The sequence below is a fragment of the Nerophis lumbriciformis genome, linkage group LG05 (genome assembly GCF_033978685.3).
Source record: "Nerophis lumbriciformis linkage group LG05, RoL_Nlum_v2.1, whole genome shotgun sequence".
NCBI classification, from domain to species: domain Eukaryota; kingdom Metazoa; phylum Chordata; class Actinopteri; order Syngnathiformes; family Syngnathidae; genus Nerophis; species Nerophis lumbriciformis.
The window spans coordinates 2,797,319-2,819,278 of record NC_084552.2 but is presented as its reverse complement, the minus strand read 5'-3'; the positions used below and the strand labels follow the sequence as shown (position 1 = coordinate 2,819,278).

General features: G+C 38.8%; 1 protein-coding gene across 1 annotated transcript in view; it reads left to right on the top strand.

The window, feature by feature from the left end:
• The window catches only part of mdfic (MyoD family inhibitor domain containing), a 125,355-nt gene that overhangs the window by 19,809 nt on the left and 83,586 nt on the right, over positions 1–21,960 (top strand). Inside the window, exon 3 of the mRNA XM_061959123.2 lies at positions 2,482–2,547. Coding sequence (XP_061815107.1) covers positions 2,482–2,547 — 66 coding nt within the window. The remainder of the gene's footprint in view (positions 1–2,481; positions 2,548–21,960) is intronic.

Here is a 21,960-nt window from a genome sequence, read left to right as displayed (position 1 = left end):
TGGCCATGGATGAAGTGCTGGCTGTCCAGAGTCGGGACCCGGGGTGGACCGCTCGCCTGTGCATCGGCTGGGAACATCTCTGCGCTGCTGACCCGTCTCCGCTCGGGATGGTGTCCTGCTGGCCCCACTATGGACTGGACTCTTACTACTATTATGTTGGATCCACTATGGACTGGACTCTCACAATATTATGTCAGACCCACTCGACATCCATTGCTTTCGGTCTCCCCTAGAGGGGGGGGGTTACCCACATATGCGGTCCTCTCCAAGGTTTCTCATAGTCATTCACATCGACGTCCCACTGGGGTGAGTTTTTCCTTGCCCGTATGTGGGCTTTGTACCGAGGATGTCGTTGTGGCTTGTGCAGCCCTTTGAGACACTTGTGATTTAGGGCTATATAAATAAAGATTGATTGATTGATTGATTAATTAAAAACAAATATTTTTTTAAAAGTTTTATTCACGAAATCGCATAACAACAATGACAATCGACACTGTAACTTCCTAAAACAAGCGTTAGCATACCTGCCAACTACTCCGGTTTTCCCGTAATTAGTACGGTTTTCATCAACCTATTCCGGGTTACGGTTGCAGTGATAAAAAATACGGTTTTTCATTAATTAAAAACAAATATTTTTTAAAAAGTTTTATTCACGAAATCGCGTAACAACAATGACAATCGACACTGTAACTTCCTATAACCCTAACCATTTTTTTTTGTCATGTTGTTCTTTGTTTTACCTATAAAACAAGCGTTAGCATACCTGCCAACTACTCCGGTTTTCCCGTAATTAGTACGGTTTTCATCAACCTATTCCGGGTTACGGTTGCAGTGATAAAAAATACGGTTTTTCATTAATTAAAAACAAATATTTTTTAAAAAGTTTTATTCACGAAATCGCGTAACAACAATGACAATCGACACTGTAACTTCCTAAAACAAGCGTTAGCATACCTGCCAATTACTCCGGTTTTCCCGTAATTAGTACGGTTTTCATCAACCTATTCCGGGTTACGGTTGCAGTGATAAAAAATACGGTTTTTCATTAATTAAAAACAAATATTTTTTAAAAAGTTTTATTCACGAAATCGCGTAACAACAATGACAATCGACACTGTAACTTCCTATCGAGCCATTCCGAATGCCATGCGCGAGGCTATTTATAGCACCGCTGCCAAGCACGAGGCCATTGTTTCCAAACGAGCGAACGATCATGGAATCAGTCGGAGAAAAATCGCATACGAGTCTTAAACCGAAGAGAAAACTGCAGTCATTCCGTGAAGAATATTCAAAAGCCTATCCGGGAATAATTATCCGTTCCAAAAAGGGTGAAAACTACGCGAATTGCACCTTGTGCAGACAAGATTTTTCGATCGGACACGGAGGAATTAGCGATGTAAAAGACCACGTTGGGACAAAAAAACACAAGTCTAATGCCGTTGCTAGCGATACAAGTGGAAAACTTTCAACGTTTTTCGTCGCCCAAACAGATTCTTTGGATGTGATAAATGCCGAAGTTTTATTTACGGAGGCAATAATTGAGCAAACAAAAAGGTAATGACACCAATGTTATCTATTGGAATTGTTTAGTACTGTTATACTGTTAAAAGTGTTTATACTATTTATGCTTTCAAGTCCAAGTTGAAGAAATCTTGTTAAATGTTGACAGCATAACTACCAAAATACAGAAGTATGTCCTTAATATTTTTGCAGTGCTATTTCTGTTGAAAAGTTCAAATGATTACATTAGAGATGTGATGTGCCACTTTTCAAGTGTCTGATGGCTTCAATTAATTTTCATGAATTTTTCATATTTTGAATTCTTTTGAAAGGCTTACAAAAAAAACTACATTTGAATTGTAATTCCATGCTATTGACAGGACTATTAATTTTAATGAAGTTATTACCATGTTTACAGTATGATAATTGTGATAGAAATGTGAATTTTAGGCACAGAATATTTTTTACAATTGAACAAGGCAGTAGATTATACAATCTTGGACAAAAAAATTGGTGTGGACAGACACCAATTTTTTTTTTAATGGAATTGTTTAGTACTGTTTTACCATTTGTTTACTGTAAAAGTTGTTTATACTGTTTATACTTTCAATTAACAAATTGAGGTCTTGTGAAAGGTTGACTGGATAACTGGCATTAACTGTCAAAATCATTTCAAACTATTGAAGTTAGCTTACAGAATAAACATATGATTTTTGCTGTAATATTTTTGTTTTGAAAAGTCACTGTGACTGATAGAAAAGTGATGGTTTTAGCAACATTTTAACATGTCTGAATGCTAATAATCATTTTGCGTCGGGGGGCGTAGGAACCCCCCACCAGGACTTTGTCCTGGACCTACTGGACCCTGGCTACTAGGTTTTTCTGATTTCAAAAGTTGGCAGGTATGCGTTAGAAGATGGATGAATGGATGCATAAAACTCCTGCTTCTCTGCTAACTGTATATACATATGTTACTTATAGATGCCTCTGAATCCAAGACCTCTTCTAATCATGTGACCAAGGAGGATCGCTGCGAGCCGATACGAAGTAAGTACTTAATGATGAAATAAAATCATCGCTATGCTCCTCTAATATGCAACGAGTCATTTAGCGAGATAAAATGCTCCTCTAATGAGTACATTTCCATGATTTTAGGTGATATTTGTGAAGGATTTCTTTAATGACAGCTTAATTTTGCCTTCTGGTGCTTGAGCAATGTCTTATTTGACATCAAAATAGGCTGTCAAGCTGTCAAGGATGGATGTTTTCACAGTTGCACAGTGCGTGCCTACCAGGCTTAAGGTTTCCGTGCAACTGTAATACTAGCTTCAGTGTTTCCAGTTGCAAAAATACCAAGATGGCATCTCTGGCAAGTGAGCGGCCCACATGTTTGCTGTCTCATTCTGCCTGGGCCTGGCCTTGCATCTCCATTGTCCTCTTACTTCCTATCCTGAGGGGAGGAAATCCTGCTTTTGGGGTCATGTTTATTGTCAAACCCTTACCTGATCGTAGCTCATATGGGTGAGAACCAGTCTGGCTGATACCAGCCAGACATAACAGTAGAGGAGCTTTGATAAGAAGCATGCTGTTGTGTATGACACATCAGTTCTTTTGTTTACATCTTGTTAACATTGCCATTTTTTTTTAGTTAATGACTTGCCGTTGGCTTGTTTATTGAAGCAGTGAGGGAGTGATTTGCTCGCATGAAAAAATGAATAAATAAAGGGAAACAGTGGTGTTTCTAGCTTGATTATGGTTATAGTTTTGTTTGGTTCAGATGTGTTTGTAAGGAACTTTGCATGTGTATACTTAAAGGGGGGGCGGGGATTTCCCCAGCTATTGTTAGTGTTAGTGCTGGGCTGGTAAACTATCGTAATGGGATCGAATCCTGGCTGTTGATGTGTCAGGAAAACATGTAAATGCATATTTAAATTAAAGCTGCAAGCAGCATTGGTCGGGCCCGCGTATTTGGCAGGTGCTAGTCCTAAGTGTCCCAATACTTTTGTCAAGTTTTAGTCCCAAGTGTCCCAATACTTTTGTCTACTTTTAGTCTGAAGTGTCCCAAGACTTTTGTCTAGTGTACCTACCTTGTCTGCATTGTGTGGGCACGTTGGTGCTTCCTGCTTTTAAGCAGCCATCTTAAAAAAACAGCAGCGCAGCAGCATCAGCGCAGCGGTTCTTTGAAGGCTCATAAAATCAAAACCGGAGCAGTTAGAAAAATTATTTCGATAACTTTTATTTGGAAGGGCTCAATCTCTCTCCTGTGTTATTTTGAAGCTGATACGACAAACGCGCTCAGAGGAGATAATGTTTGAAGAGAAGTGACCGGTTTATAAAAAAAAATTGTTTTGAAGGGGAAATTGCAAACTTCCTGTTGAATTTTGCTGGGGGTTGTCAATATATGAAATGTAGGTCTAAGTGAGACCTACATAGAGGTTTTTGTTTCATGTCTCTCCGACCTTCCCAGTGGGAGTTACAGGCAGTTTTGTCATTTTTTTCTTCCAAGGAGCAGTTTTTTCTGCGTTTTATTCAAAAATTGCGCTAGAGCGCAATTTTGAAATTTGGGGTTAGGTTTTTTTTATTAGATCGCAATTTTTGCCAGTCCTGATGTATGAGTTCAGTTTGGTGAGTTTTGAAGCATGTTAAGAGGGTGAAAATACAGCTCAAAGAGGCAAAAGTTACTGTTTTTTGTACTTTTTGTCTTGAAGGGGGAATTGCCAACTTCCTGTTGATTTTTGCCCGAGAATATACTATTATGAAATCTAGGTCTAAGTCACACCTACATAAAGGTTTTTGATTCATGTCTCTCCGACCTTCCTAGTAGGAGTTACAGGCAGTCTAGTTTTTTTTTTCGTAGGGGGCGCTAGAGCGCAATTTTGGGTTTTGTGGTTCGTTTTTTTTTTTAAAAAGGCAATTTTCGCAGGTCCTGATGATTACGGCGCAAAGTTGCGGAAGAATAATAATAATAATTAAAGCTGCAAGCAGCGTTGGTCGGGCCCGTGTATTTGGCAGGTGCTAGTCCTAAGTGTCCCAATACTTTTGTCCAGTTTTAGTCCCAAGTGTCCCAATACTTTTGGCAAGTTGTAGTCCTAAGTGTCCCAATACTTTTGTCAAGTTGTAGTCCCAAGTGTCCCAATACTTTTGTCCAGTTTTCGGCCTAAGTGTCCCAATACTTTTGTCAAGTTTTCGGCCTAAGTGTCCCAATACTTTTGTCAAGTTTTCGGCCTAAGTGTCCCAATACTTTTGTCCAGTGATAGTCATAAGTGTCCCAAGACTTTTGTCTAGTGTACCTACCTTGTCTGCATTGTGTGGGCACGTTGGTGCTTCCTGCTTTTAAGCAGCCATCTTAAAAAAACAGCAGCGCAGCAGCATCAGCGCAGCGGTTCTTTGAAGGCTCATAAAATCAAAACCGGAGCAGTTAGAAAAATTATTTCGATAACTTTTATTTGGAAGGGTTCAATCTCTCTCCTGTGTTATTTTGAAGCTGATACGACAAACGCGCTCAGATGAGATAATGTTTGAAGAGAAGTGACCGGTTTATAAAAAAAATTTGTTTTGAAGGGGAAATTGCAAACTTCCTGTTGAATTTTGCTGGGGGTTGTCAATATATGAAATGTAGGTCTAAGTGAGACCTACATAGAGGTTTTTGTTTCATGTCTCTCCGACCTTCCCAGTGGGAGTTACAGGCAGTTTTGTCATTTTTTTCTTCCGAGGAGCAGTTTTTTCTGCGTTTTATTCAAAAATTGCGCTAGAGCGCAATTTTGAAATTTGGGGTTAGGTTTCTTTTATTAGATCGCAATTTTTGCCAGTCCTGATGTATGAGTTCAGTTTGATGAGTTTTGAAGCATGTTAAGAGGGTGAAAATATAGCTCAAAGAGGCAAAAGTTACTGTTTTTTGTACTTTTTGTCTTGAAGGGGGGAATTGCCAACTTCCTGTTGATTTTTGCCTGAGAATATACTATTATGAAATCTAGGTCTAAGTCACACCTACATAAAGGTTTTTGATTCATGTCTCTCCGACCTTCCTAGTAGGAGTTACAGGCAGTCTAGTTTTTTTTTTCGTAGGGGGCGCTAGAGCGCAAGTTTGAGTTTTGAGGTTTGGTTTTTTGATAAAAAGTTTTGCCGTATATTACTGATGTGTGTGTAAAATTTGGTGAGTTTTGAAGTATGTTAAGGGGGTCAAATTACGGCGCAAAGTTGCGAAAGAATAATAATAATAATTAAAGCTGCAAGCAGCGTTGGTCGGGCCCGCGTATTTGGCAGGTGCTAGTCCTAAGTGTCCCAATACTTTTGTCCAGTTTTAGTCCCAAGTGTCCCAATACTTTTGGCAAGTTGTAGTCCTAAGTGTCCCAATACTTTTGTCAAGTTGTAGTCCCAAGTGTCCCAATACTTTTGTCCAGTTTTCGGCCTAAGTGTCCCAAGACTTTTGTCTAGTGTACCTACCTTGTCTGCATTGTGTGGGCACGCTGGTGCTTCCTGCTTTTAAGCAGCCATCTTAAAAAAACAGCAGCGCAGCAGCATCAGCGCAGCGGGTCTTTGAAGAGTCATAAAATCAAAACCGGAGCAGGTATTAAAACGCCCATCTATACTTTTAATCACAAGGGTTTAATCTCTCTCCTGTGTTAGTTTGAAGCCGAAACGACAAACGTGCTCAGAGGAGATAGTTTTTGAAGGAAGGTGACCGGTTTTTACAAAAAAAATGTTTTGAAGGGGGAATAGCAAACTTCCTGTTGATTTTTGCTGGGGGTTGTCAATTTATGAAATGTAGGTCTAAGTGAGACCTACATAGAGGTTTTTGTTTCATGTCTCTCCGACCTTCCCAGTGGGAGTTACAGGCAGTTCTGTCAGTTTTTTCATCCGAGTAGCAGTTTTTTGTGCGTTTTATTAAACAATTGCGCTAGAGCACAATTTTGAGATTTGGGGTTAGGTTTTTTTATTAGATCACAATTTTTGGCAGTCCTGATGTGTCCGTTCAGTTTGGTGAGTTTTGAAGCATGTTAAGAGGGTCAAATTACAGCTCAAAGAGGCAAAAGTGACTGTTTTTAGTACTTTTTTGTCTTGAAGGGGAAATTGCCAACTTCCTGTTGATTTTAGCCCGGGAATGTACTATTACGAAATGTAGGTCTAAGTCAGACCTACATAGAGGTTTTTGTTTCATGTCTCTCCGACCTTCCTAGTGGGAGTTACAGGCAGTCTAGTTTTTTTTCCCTAGGGGGCGCTGGAGCGCAATTTTGAGTTTTGTGGTTCGTTTTTTTTTTAAAAAGGCAATTTTCGCAGGTCCTGATGTGTGGGTCAAATATGGTGAGTTTTGAAGCATGTTAAGTGGGTCAAATTACAGTTTAATGTGGCGGCGGAAGAATAAAGAATAAAACCTTACAAATTCAATAGGTCCTTATGTCCCATTGCATAAGGACTCCCTTTGGGAGTCCTTATACAATGGGCCATGCGGGCCCTAATAATAAGAAAGAATAAAACCTTAGAAATTCAATAGGTCCTTATGTCCCATTGCATAAGGACTCCCTTTGGGAGTCCTTATACAATGGGCCATGCGGGCCCTAATTACCGTATTTTTAGGACTATAAGGCACACTTAAAATCCTTTAATTAAATAAAAAAAATCAACTGTGCGCATAATGCAGGCTATTCAACTACATAATGAAGAGGGCCACAGATTCAAAAGCCCAAGGTCTCAGGGGCTGGACATCAACATTTGGATGCTTTTTCTAGAAAGTACCTCAGCAGGTTCTGTTCCTTTGAGTCTGTTTACTTATTTACAAAATAAACACTTCGGCTTACACACTGCACTGTCAATAAATTCATTATCATGCCATGGCTACTTTTTTCCAGCGTGTGCAGCTAGACCAGGGTTCGGCAACCTGTGGCTCCGGAGCCGCATGCGGCTCTTTGATCACTTGCTGAACACCCCAATTTTACCGTGAGACTTCCGGATTTTAGTGCCTCTCGCAGAAACTCCCGGGATTAATATTCACCGATTTTCACCCTTACGGCTATAATAAGGGCGTGCCATGATGGTACAACATTTGGCGCCCTCTACAATCTGTATTAACAGTGTGCCGGACCAACACTTGTTATACAATATACATCTTCTGCTTGCACACGTACGTGACAGCAAGGCATACTTGGTCAACAGCCACACAGGTTACACTGACGGTGACCATATAAAACAACTTTAACACTCTTACTAATAATCAGAGGTGGGTAGAGTAGCCAGAAATTGTACTCAAGTAAGAGTACTGTTACTTTAGAGATTTATTACTCAAGTAAAAGTAAGGAGTAGTCACCCAAATATTTACTTGAGTAAAAGTAAAAAGTATGTTGTGAAAAAACTACTCAAGTACTGAGTAACTGATGAGTAACATACACACACATATCATATATATATATGTATATATATATATATATATATATATATATATATATATACACACATATATATATATATATACACACATATATATATATATATATACACACATATATATATATATATATATATATATATATATATATATATATATATACACACACACATATATATATATATATAAATACATTGATATATACAGTATATAATTTATATTTATTTATTTTGCCGTTTTTGTTTACATGTTAAATGTGTTTTAATGAATATACATGCATGTTTAACACATATAGATTCCTTTCTTTCATGAAGACAAGAATATAAGTTGGTGTATTACCTGATTCTGATGACTTGCATTGATTGGAATCAGACAGTAGTGATGATAACGGCCACGTTTTCAAATGGAGGAGAAAAAAAGTTCCTCATTCTGTCTAATACCACATGAAAGTGTTTGGTTTTTGGCATCTTATTTGTCCAGCTTCCATATTCGTTTTTATACACTTTACAAGAAATACATTGGCGGCAAACTCCGTAGCTTGCTAGCTTGTTTGCGCTGGCTTTCGGAGACTCTTATTTTGAAAGCGCATGCGCGATGGAGCGGCACTTTTATTGTGAAGACAGGAACTGTGTAGTCAGTCTTTAGGCTTTTGGCGGGATGTACGGTTGAAATAAAAAAGGGTCTTTTTTCCTTCACACTTTTGATTGATTGATTGGAACTTTTATTAGTAGATTGCACAGTACAGTACATATTCCGTACAATTGACCACTAAATGGTAACACCCCAATAAGTTTTTCAACTTGTTTAAGTCAGGTCATGTGACCGCCTGGCTCTGTTTGATTGGTCCAACGTCACCAGTGACTGCATCTGATTGGTGGAACGGAGTGAACGTCACCAGTGACTGTATTTGTTGAAACGCAGGCACTATGAAGGTCTGTCTGACAGACCAAAACAAACAAAGCGTGCATTAACAGATCGATAAAAATTAGTAGCGAGCTGAATGTAGATAAAGGTAGCGGAGTAAAAGTAGCGTTTCTTCTCTATAAATATACTCAAGTAAAAGTAAAAGTATGTTGCATTAAAACTACTCTTAGAAGTACAATTTATCCCAAAAGTTACTCAAGTAGATGTAACGGAGTAAATGTAGCGCGTTACTACCCACCTCTGCTAATAATGCGCCACACTTTGAACCAAAACCAAACAAGAATGACAAACACATTTTGGGAGAACATCTGCACCTTAACACAACATAAACACAACAGAACATACACCCAGAATCCCATTCAGCCCTGACTCTTCCGGGCTACATTATACACCCCTGCTACCACCAAACCCCCCCACCCCCGTGCGTCGGTTGAGGTGGGCGGGGTTTGGTAGCGGGGGGTGTATAATGTATCCCGGAAGAGTTAGGGCTGCATGGGATTCTGGGTATTTGTCCTGTTGTGTTTATGTTGTGTTACGGTGCAGACGTTCTCCCGAAATGTGTTTGTCATTCTTGTTTGGTGTGGGTTCACAGTGTGACGCATTATTAGTAAGAGTGTTAAAGTTTTTTTTTTATACCGCCACCGTCAGTGTGACCTGTGTGGTTGTTGACCAAGTATGCATTGCTGTCACCTACGTGAGCAAGCGGAAGCCCCGTACAACTTGTGGCCAATTAGGCACGCTGGTTGTAGTGGGCGTTATATGTAGTACCATCACGGCACGCATGACGCTAACAAGCGCCATTCAGGTCGTTTCATTTAACCCGCGTGCCGCACCAGCTTTCAAAATTCCATATAAAGGTGAGGGCAGCGTGTCTGAGACCCCTGTTTATACATAGCACAAAGTAAAAAAAAACTTTGAATGCAGTATTATTTCATTTAAAATTTCAAAAAAATTTTGCGGCTCCCGTTGTTTTCTATAATTTGTGAAACTGGTCAAAATGGCTCTATGACTGGTAAAGGTTGCCGACCCCTGAGCTAGACAGATAGTTAACAGCATGAAGAAACAGAAGCTCAGTTTTGTTGATGATTGATATTTGTTTTTCTTCCTCAGTTTTATTTCTTCATACATCTTCCTTCATTTAGGTTTGTAAGACTGAAAATATAAACATTACAAAAGTATAACGTACATAAATGAAATAGAATAAATGTTAATACACACAGCAAACATTACGCACGTGGTTAAACACAGTTAAACTTAAGGTGTAGCTTTTTCGCCCTCTGCTGGTCAAATTTAATGCTACATGTATTTAACCCGTTTTGTTCGGTAGAAAATGGATGGATGGATGATCGCCAGAGTTTAAACAGCCCAAAACAATACGGCCACGAATACGAAAGACATCACAAAGTCAGCAAGTTCAATACATTCATACTTTGTTGTTGTTACATGGGACATGAAAGTGTCATAAAGACAGCCAAACGAGGTTGGTAGATGAGAATAAATCGAAAGGTGAACTACATTGCAGGAAATGTAGTCTTAATTCTATAAGTAGGATAGAAATGTTCCTTTTTTTTTCTTCTCAATTTTCCTTTTTTTTTGAGAAAAAAAAGAGCTCACATATTTGTAATAAATGAATGAATGAATGAATGAAGTACGCCACACCTTTCATGTTATTCAGTTTAGTACGTACATGTTTTGTATACTTTCTTGGTTATCGTACCAAATATTGCGCAACAAACCTCTCGCATATTATTCTGCGTAAGCGTGTGCCCAAACTAGGGCTGCAGCTAACGATTATTTTTCTATCGATTAATCTATAGATTATTTTTTCGATTAATCGGTTAATCTATAGATTATTTTTTCGATTAATCTATAGATTATTTTTCCTTTTACCGATTTTTTTTTTTTATTTAAAATGAAGAGGAAAAAATAAATGTAGGCCAGTTTTTTCAAAAGGCATGGCTTTTATTTACAAAAAAAAAAGTATGGCCACTCAGTCAACATTGACAACAACATGACAAAATATTCTGTAACAATGTAAACATTTAAAACTTTTAACATTTAACAAAATTAAAAGTAGCTTATTTGCTTTTTAATGTGCAAATATAAAAGTAAACATCCAGTGCAAATCTTAATATTCTGCAATAGTATAAGCATTTCAAAAGTAAAAGTATTGCTTATTTTGCTTTAAAATGTGCAAAAATAAAGATAAACATCCAATACAAAAAAGTGCAAAACGGAAATATTCTGTAACAAGTGTAAACATTTCAACAAAAGTAAAAGTATTGCTTATTTGCTAAAATGTGCAAAAATAAAGCTAAACATCCAATACAAAAAAGTGTACAGTGTAAACATTTCAACAAAAGTAAAAGTATTGCTTATTTTGCTTAATAACACAACAATGATAGTATGATTAAAGTGAAAGTTAATTGTTGGTTTGTACATAGTATATGTAACTGTTAATGTTGTAAAAGGTATTTGCACAACTAATTAACGTTAGCGTTTGTGACACGTCTTGTGCCGTGGGGTTCTTTCAGGACCGACAGACTGAACGCCAGACGGCTTTGCCAGGTTTACAATCTTTTAATTTTACACAAAGTCTATTCTCTTCCAACTGCGCGGATCGCGCACCTGGGCACGATTGCGGCGTCGCTCCCGGCGCGCCCCGCCTCGCCGCTCGCTCGCCGCCGCCGCCTCTCCACAGCGTTAAAGAGGAGCGCGTCTTTGTAAACACTGAACAGGCACGCAAAACGCGCCTCTCAGAGTGAAACGGTGCTTTAGTTTATGAATTTACAACGCAGATACAAATGACACATTCATGTTTTTGTGTAATAATGACAACGTATACGCACGCGGACGATTGACTTGTTGATGGTGATGGCAAGAACGCTGTCGGGGGTTTTCTTTTCAAATGTTCGTTCATAGCCGTTGTGCTGCTATGATAGGCCATTTCCGCTCGACACAGTGTGCATACAACAACATTATTAGGCCGTTTATTGAAATACTCCCACACTTTTGACGACTTTTGGCGTGCTTTTTCCCCCTCGCTCGCATCGTCTGCTTTGCGCTCCGCCATGACAGTAAAGTAGAGTGACGTAAATATGCGACGCGCCGACGCACAAAAACGGCGTCGACGTATTTACGTAACCGATGACGTCGACTACGTCGACGCGTCGTTTCAGCCTTAGCCCAAACAAAGAATTGTTGCGTGTTGGCCCCTCAGTCTCTGTGCTTTTTATTTTTATTGAAAAAATTTAAGTATGAGCACTTTGATAAAGAAGGTGAGAAACACTTTTGATTTGTATAATGTTTGGTAATGCGTGTATTCTTTGTATTTTTATTTTGTATGCTCCTATATCATACTTGCCAACCCTCCCGAATTCTCCGGGAGACTCCCGAAATTCAGCGCCTCTCCCGAAAACCTCCCGGGACAAATATTCTCCCGAAAATCTCCCGATTTTCAGCCGGAGCTGGAGGCCACGCCCCCTCCAGCTCCATGCGGACCTGAGTGAGGACAGCCTTTTTTCACGACAGGGTGACAAGAACTAAATCATCCAGACTAGAGATAAATTGTATTATTATGTTTATCTTACCTAAAAATAAATATATTTATTAATTAAAACAAAAACAAAAAAAAAACATTTTTACTATATTTTGCTAAAAACATCAAAATTAATTGTATTTTTATTTGTATTTTTTATGACTCCTTATTACATCCAGCCATAGAATTATACATTAAAACAAACATATTTGAAATAATTAATTTTAAATTATCATAATAATTAATTTAAAATGACCATATTTAATTATTAAAATAATTGCTTGTTTATCAACAACTTTAGCAGTTTATTCATTACATTTTGAAGCTCTCAGAAGTTATGTTATATTCCTTAATAATTATTTATGCAACTTCCGCCCGATTGTAGCTAAGATAGGCTCCAGCGCCCCCCCCGCTACCCCAAAAGGGAATAAGCGGTAGAAAATGGATGGGATGGATGGAAGTTTGAAGTATCAATTATCTAAACACAGTTTTTTTTTGCATATTTTCAGGATGTATATATATATATATATATATATATATATATATATGTATATATATATATATATATATATATATGTATGTATGTATCCAATCCAATCCAATCCACTTTATTTATATAGCACATTTAAACAACAAAATGTTTCCAAAGTGCTGCACAACCATATTACCGGTAAACACAATTAAAAACAATAAAAAATAAATATGATTAAAAACAATTTCAAAGGGTAAAACCAATTAAAACAGTAAATAGAAAGCAAAATTTTAAAAACACAGAAGACAACAAAGGACCACACAACTCACGTAGTGTTAAAAGCCAGAGAATAAAAGTGGGTCTTAAGACGAGACTTAAAACACTCCACTGTGGGAGCAGTTTGAATATGGAGGGGCAGAGTGTTCCAGAGCTTAGGGCCGACCACAGAGAAGGCCCTGTCTCCCCTGGTTTTAAGTCTCGTCTTGGACACCACGAGCTGGAGCTGGCTCTCGGACCTCAGAGCGCGCGCAGGATTGTAAGTTTGGATGAGGTCCGAGATATACTGAGGTGCCAGTCCATGTAAAGCTTTAAAAACAAACAGCAAGGTTTTAAAATCAATTCTAAAATGAACAGGGAGCCAGTGCAAACTCTCAAGGATTGGGGTTATATGCTGGCGTCTCCTGGCCCCTGTTAAAAGTCGTGCTGCCGCATTCTGGACTAACTGCAACTGGGAGAGAGCTTTTTGGCTAATGCCAGCATAAAGTGCATTGCAGTAGTCCAGGCCACTTGAAATAAAAGCATGCACGACTTGTTCAAAAAGGTTAAAAGATAAAAACGGTTTTACCTTTGCTAAAAGACGAAGATGATAAAAACACAATTTTAAAACGCCATTGACTTGTTTGTCAAGTTTAAAATGGCTGTCTATAGTGACGCCAAGGCTGGTGACTTTGGGACGCACATAATTTTGCAATGGTCCCAAGTCAGTGAGGGCCGGACCAAACACTAAAATTTCCGTTTTTCCCTCATTCATTATTAAAAAATTCTGGGCTAACCAAGCCTTGACGTCGCTTAGACAGTTGAGAAGGGGTGTCAGGGGTCCGTGGCCTTTTGAAATAGGCATATACATTTGGCAGTCGTCTGCGTAAAAGTGATAAGACACTCCATGCCTCTTAAAAATCTCTCCAAGAGGGAGGAGATATAGAGCGAACAGGATGGGGCCTAGAATAGATCCCTGGGGGACACCACAGTAAAGCGGAGCAGAAGAAGAGGTGGCGTCCCCCAGCCTGACAGAGAAGGACCTTTCTGACAGGTAGGATCTGAACCACTCTAATGCAGTCCCTCTGACACCCACACAGTCTCTCAGGCGATCTAAAAGAATTGTGTGGTGGACTGTGTCAAAGGCAGCTGTAAGATCTAAAAGCACTAAAATGGCAGAGCTGCCAGAATCAGATATTAAAAGCAAATCATTAAAAACCTTTAAAAGTGCAGATTCAGTACTGTGCAAAGCTTTGTATCCAGACTGAAATGGATCTAAAGAGCTATTTTCATCTAAAAAAGGCTGTAGTTGCACCAAAACACATTTCTCCAAAATTTTTGACACAAAAGGTAATTTAGAAATGGGCCGATAATTTGACAAACTTGTAGGATCAAGACCTGTTTTTTTTTTATCAAAGGCTCAACAACAGCTCCTTTACAAAAAGAGGGCACACTGCCAGAAACTAAGCTGCTGTTGATGATGTCCCTAACAGACAAGTCAATAGAGTCCCAGACTTCTTTAAAAAAGCGAGGGGGGACCGGGTCTGTGGGACATGTATGTATGTATGTATGTATGAAATACTTGACTTGGTGAATTCTAGCTGTCAATATACTCCTCCCCTCTTAACCACGCCCCCAACCACACCCCTCCCCACCCCTGACCACGCCCCGCCCCCCACCTCCCGAAATCGGAGGTCTCAAGGTTGGCAAGTATGTCCTATATGGACCCCATGAAGACTAGCAGTCGCCTTGGCGTCAGCTAATGGGGATCCATTTAATAAACAACATTTTATTTATCCTTTATATGAATTTTGCTTTGTTTTTTTCCATTAAAACCATAATTGTTATATATGAAATGTACGTTTTGTTTATATTTTGGGTGCCTGGAATAGATTTTTTTATTTTTCTGGGAAAAATTGCTTCGGTTGTTGTACTTTTTATAACAGATTACTAAGAAAATCCGAGGTTTTGATTTAATTATTTTAGCACTTAAACACCTGTGACAACAGTTTTGAGTCCTTATTGATGCCGTTGCCCCTTCCTCCTACACACAAATTGCTCGCAGAGTAAGTGAGAAGTCACTCAAAACGATATTTCACTTTTGAAACCTCCTGGCATCATCTTTCCTCATGTGGCTCCCAGCCAATCAGACCCTGGCTCGGCGTGCTAATTGAGAGCCCTGGTCGGCTGCAGAAACAGGAAATCAATAAGAGATCATCTGCTCGGCTGCATCCTGCCCCCGAGCGCTCCCTCGCCCCGTCTGATTTAGAGCTTGTGTACAGGAGAGCAAACGCACTTCTCACAACATGTGGAAGTCGACTTTATTGTTGCGCTGACAGCACACATCCTTTTTTGAAGCCTTTTAAGAGGGATCGCCGTACAACAGAAAGATACACATGTTTATCAGTGTCGCAAATAGTGTCTTTATCCTAGAAAAAACTGTACATTTTCAATCCAAACCAAGAGAACCGGCGTCGTCTGCAGTGGACATTTGTTTTTGGTCTTTTGTCTAAGTTACAAATGTTTCTGTAAAAGCAGTAGAGCAACACTTTGAAGCACACGCAGAAGTAAATTAAGGCTGCAGCTAACGATTATTTTTCTATCGATTAATCTATAGATTATTTTTTCGATTAATCGGTTAATCTATAGATTATTTTTTCGATTAATCTATAGATTATTTTTCCTTTTACCGATTATTTTTTTTATTTAAAATGAAGATGAAAAAATAAATGTAGGCCAGTTTTTTCAAAAGGCATGGCTTTTATTTACAAAAAAAAAAGTATGGCCACTCAGTCAACATTGACAACAACATGACAAAATATTCTGTAACAATGTAAACATTTAACAAAATTAAAAGTAGCTTATTTGCTTTTAATGTGCAAATATAAAAGTAAACATCCAGTGCAAATCTTAATATTCTGCAATAGTATAAGCATTTCAAAAGTAAAAGTATTGCTTATTTTGCTTTAAAATGTGCAAAAATAAAGATAAACATCCAATTCAAAAAAGTGCAAAACGGAAATATTCTGTAACAACAGTGTAAACATTTCAACAAAAGTAAAAGTATTGCTTATTTGCTAAAATGTGCAAAAATAAAGATAAACATCCAATACAAAAAAGTGCAAAACGAAATATTCTGTAACAACAGTGTAAACATTTCAACAAAAGTAAAACTTTTGCTTATTTTGCTTAATAACACAACAATGATAGTATGATTAAAGTGAAAGTTAATTGTTCGTTTGTACATAGTATACGTAATTGTTAATGTTGTAAAAGGTATTTGCACAACTAATTAACGTTAGCGTTAAAGAGGAGCGCGTCTTTGTAAACACTGAACAGGCACGCCAAACGCTCCTCTCAGAGCGAAACGGTGCTTTAGTTTATGAATTTACAACGCGGATACAAATGACACATTCATGTTTTTGTGTAATGATGACAACGTATACTCACGCGGACGATTGACTAGTTGATGGTGATGGCAAGAACGCTGCCGTTGTGCTGCTATGATAGGCCATTTCCGCTCGACACAGTGTGCATACAACAACATTATTAGCAGAGGTGGGTAGAGTAGCCAGAAATTGTACTCAAGTAAGAGTACTGTTACTTTAGAGATTTATTACTCAAGTAAAAGTAAGGAGTAGTCACCCAAATATTTACTTGAGTAAAAGTAAAAAGTATGTTGTGAAAAAACTACTCAAGTACTGAGTAACATACACACACATATCATATATATATATATATATATATATATATATATATATATATATATATATATATATATATATATATATATATATATATATATATATATATATATATGTGTGTGTATATATACACACACACACACACACACACACACACACATATATATATATATATATATATATATATATATATATATATATATATATATATATATATATATATATATATATACATACATTGATATATACAGTATATAATTTATATTTATTTATTTTGCCGTTTTTGTTTACATGTTAAAGGTGTTTTAATGAATATACATGCATGTTTAACATATATATTCCTTTCTTTCATGAAGACAAGAATATAAGTTGGTGTATTACCTGATTCTGATGACTTGCATTGATAAATCAATCAGGAAGCAGTGCTGGTAACGTCCACGTTTTCAAATGGAGGAGAAAAAAAGTTCCTCCTTTCTGTCTAATACCACATGAAAGTGGTTGTTATTTGGCATCTTATTTGTCCACCTTCCATATTCGTTTTTATACACTTTACAAGAAATACATTGGCGGCAAACTCCGTAGCTTGCTAGCTTGTTTGCGCTGGCTTTCGGAGACTCTTATTTTGAAAGCGCAGGCGCGATGGAGCGGGACTTTTATTGTGAAGACAGGAACTGTGCAGTCAGTCTTTACGGTTGAAATAAAAAAAAGGGTATTTTTTCCTTCACACTTTTGATTGATTGATTGATTGGAACTTTTATTAGTAGATTGCACAGTACAGTGCATATTCCGTACAATTGACCACTAAATGGTAACACCCGAAGTTAGCTCGGAGCCAGTCAGGTCATGTGACCCCTGGCTCTGTTTGATTGGTCCAACGTCACCAGTGACTGCATCTGATTGGTGGAACGAAGTGAAACGTCACCAGTAAGGCAGGCACTTTGAAGGTCTGTCTGACAGACCAAAACAAACAAAGCGTGCATTAACAGATCGATAAAAATTAGTAGCGAGTAGCGAGCTGAATGTAGATAAAAGTAGCGGAGTAAAAGTAGCGTTTCTTCTTAGGCCGTTTATTGAAATACTCCCACACTTTTGACGACTTTTGGCGTGCTTTTTTCCCCTCGCTCGCACCGCTCGCATCGTCTGCTTTGCGCTCCGCCATGACGGTAGTGTGACGTAAATATGCGACGCGTCGACGAACAAAAACGTCCTCGACGTATTTACGTAACCGATGACGTCGACTACGTCGACGCGTCGTTTCAGCCCTAAAGTAAATAGGTGTTGTATGACCTCATCATAGGTTGCCTACAGCCACATCTGTTAATTCCAGTGTTTTCTGAATGGACATATTAGTAACTCACACACATTAACTTTGTGTGAGGGTTTATCTACTATCATTAGCTATCGTCTAATCCAGAGGTGTCGTAGTCATTTTCACTGAGGGCCACATCGCAGTTATGTTTGGCCCCAGAGGGCCGCTTCTAACAGTGAATACTATTATTACACCATTTTTTTAATGCATTTTATTAGTAGATTTAAAAAAAAAAAAAAACTAAAATGTAAATAAAATATGGTAAGTTGCAATAATTTCACATAGTGTTTATTACTGTAAATGGGAAAACAGTACAGCTGTTTTTATGGTAAAAAAAAAAGGCAGCTCAGTTGCCAGAATTTTACTATAAAATTTACATAATTTTTTTTTTACTGTAAATAAAAAAAAACTACAATTTTACAGTAAAATAGATTTTTGTGTATTTGTATTACTGTAAATGCCAAAACGGCACCACAGTTTATTGCAGTAAAAAAAAAGTACCGTTTTTTTAATTTCGAGAAAAATGCTGTAAAAACTAGAGATGTCCGATAATATCGGGCTGCCGATAAATGCGTTAAAATGTAACATCGGAAATGATCGGTATCAGTTTTTTATTATCGGTATGTTTTTTTTTTTTTTACATTTGTATTATTTTTTTAAATTTTCTTTTTATTTAATCAACATAAAAAACACAAGATACACTTACAATTAGTGCACCAACCCAAAAAAACCTCCCTCCCCCATTTACACTCATTCACACAAAAGGGTTGTTTCTTTCTGTTATTAATATTCTGGTTCCTACATCACGCACAAAAGTGCACTTTATTTGTTTTAAACTATTATAGTGGCGTTCTGTACAAAAAGTGCACTTTAATTTAGTGTTGTTTTGATATGTCATCTTAGTGACATCATACGGAGCCCCTAAAGCAGGAGTTCTCAAACTTTTTGACTCGGGGGCCTCATTGGGTTATGTGGCTGTATGTGTATATATATATATATATATATATATATATATATACATATATATATATATATATATATATATATATATATGTATATGTATATATATATATATATATATATATATGTATATGTATGTATTAGAGATGCGCGGTTTGCGGACACAACCGCGGATTATCCGTGGATCGGGCGGATGAAATTAAAAAAAAAAAGATTTTATCCGCGCGCGGGTCGGGTCGGGTGGATTAATTAGATATATATATATTTTTTTATTTTTTTTATTTTTTTGCGGGTGGCAGTTAAACCAATTGGGAAATATATATACATAGTTAAATGTTGTTACCCACATACGAAAAACGAGCAGGCACCTGCAGCATATGCCACAACAGAAGAAAAAAAAAGAAAAGAGATGGACACTTTTACGGAGCGGAGAAGGGACGCCTCGCCGGGGTCCTGGACCGAGGCCCCTTCTCCCGAGAGGGCCCCACCGGGAGCCGTAGCTGAGGCGATCCGCGAGAAGGGCCCGACGCACGTCCAGGGTCACCACAGCGCCCACCGCACCGACACCCCGCCTCGTCCGCCTTCGCCGCGGCCGGCGTCATGCGCAGCAGGTAAGCAGCTTACCTGCCCGCCACCCCCGTGGCCGGGGGCTCGTAACAGGGGTCACTCCGCGCGCCCCGCCCGCGCAGCTTACCTGCCCGCCACCCCTGTTGCCGGGGGCGCGTAACAGGGGTCACTTCGCGCGCAGTGCGCTCACGAAAGGGGTGGGGCTCACCCTGGTTGATATAGACAGCAGGACGGTGGCCATGGAAGTCGGAACCCGCTAAGGAGTGTGTAACAACCCACCTGCCGAATCAACTAGCCCTGAAAATGGATGGCGCTGGAGCGTCGGGCCCATATACCCGGCCGTCGCCGGCAGCGAGACGCGCTTGGAGGTGCGCTCAGCGCGGCTCCCATATGATTGCGCACTGGTGTGCGTCTGGGTCGTGATAGCGTGGCACGCGAAAGTCTGTGCTGCATTGGATCAGTCTCCTTTCTTTAACAGGCAAAAGCTTTATAACCTCAGTGAGGTTATAAAGCTTGCGCACCAAACACGAAGCAAGGCCATGGTGCAGGAGAACAAAGGACTTCTTTCATTTAAGGTTTGTGATAAACCATCAAACTCATTCGTTAAAAGGACTCTATAGTAATATAAAGCGAATTTTTCTGGACATTATCATGCAAGAAAAGTTTATTTTTGGGACCGCGATCACCGCGTAATGATTTTTAAAGGTTGCATGACAAACATTTAACTGTCCCATGTGATCAGCCAGTGCGATTGGAAGTCCATGCTCAATTATTGCCTCCGTAAATAAAACTTTGGCATTTATCACATCCAAAGAATCTGTTTGGGCGACGAAAAACGTTGAAAGTTTTCCACTTGTATCGCTAGCAACGGCATTAGACTTGTGTTTTTTTGTCCCAACGTGGTCTTTTACATCGCTAATTCCTCCGTGTCCGATCGAAAAATCTTGTCTGCACAAGGTGCAATTCGCGTAGTTTTCACCCTTTTTTTTTTTTTTAATTAATGAAAAACCCGGAATAGGTTGATGAAAACCGTACGAATTACGGGAAAACCGGAGTAGTTGGCAGGCTCACTAATGCCTTGCATCATCTATATTAGATCGGGCGGATGGCGGGCGGGTGCAGTTCTGATCAAACGTTACATCGGGTGGATGGCGGATGGTTGACAACTTTCTGACGCGGTTGCGGATGAAATAAATTGCCTATCCGCGCATCTCTAGTATGTATGTATGTATGTATGTATGTATGTGTGTGTATATATACATATATACATTGTCTGTATAATCCGCTTTGTCATTTAACATCAATTAAAATTGATGTTCATTAACATGGGAAAATTCATTTTTAGACAATCCCACTTCCAAAGACATGCACCTGGGGATAGGTTGATTGGCAACACTAAAAATTGGCCCTAGTGTGTGAATGTGAGTGTAAATGTTGTCTGTCTATCTGTGTTGGCCCTGCGATGAGGTGGTGACTTGTCCAGGGTGTACCCCGCCTTCCGCCCGATTGTAGCTGAGATAGGCTCCAGCGACCCCCGCGACCCCAAAGGGAATAAGTGGTAGAAAATTGGATGGATGGATGGATGATTTGCCTGAGCGGCTAGGAGACACTAAGAGTAACAAGCGGTAGAAAATGGATTAGAAAGGAAAGATTAAAAAAACAAAAAACTTTTTTTTTAACTTGGGACTTCCTGTGGGTCGGATTTTGGATTTGGGGACCCCAACCCTAAGGGACATGGGGGAATTTTTTATAATTTTTTTTTTTAGATATGCCCGCAAAAGTTTCTGGTGCGCACGAGTTAGTTTCTGGTGCGTGCAGATGGTTTGAGGAGTTATTTTGGCTGTATTTCCAACTAGGACTTTCCCCCATGTGTGTTGTGGCAAAATGTCAATGCCTGCCAAAAATGTATTTCCTTTGCGGGGGCGCGCAGCGCTCGCTGAACCTACATTTTTGTCTTGGTGTGTCCACAGCGGATTACTAGGTGTGAGACAAACACTTTATCTTCCTGGTTATTATAACGCTACGTGTTTGACATTATTTAAGACTTTATCGTGCCCAGAATGGGACAGTTTTCCTCTTCTGTGGCATTAATGTGATTTAAAGGACTGTTAGTCCGATGTTGATGTGATAAAACTTCTTTCTTGTTTGGAAGATGCACACACAATTGTAACTGTTATTTCTTCCTGCACGTAATAAATATGTACAACGTGTTTGGATGTATTAATTTATGTAAAATTGTCATTAAATGTAATATTGCCTGACAAAAAGTGATTTGACGTAATATTTTGATATTTACACATCTCATATTTACACACGCACATTTTACTAGAATACCCTTATGAGCATTACATA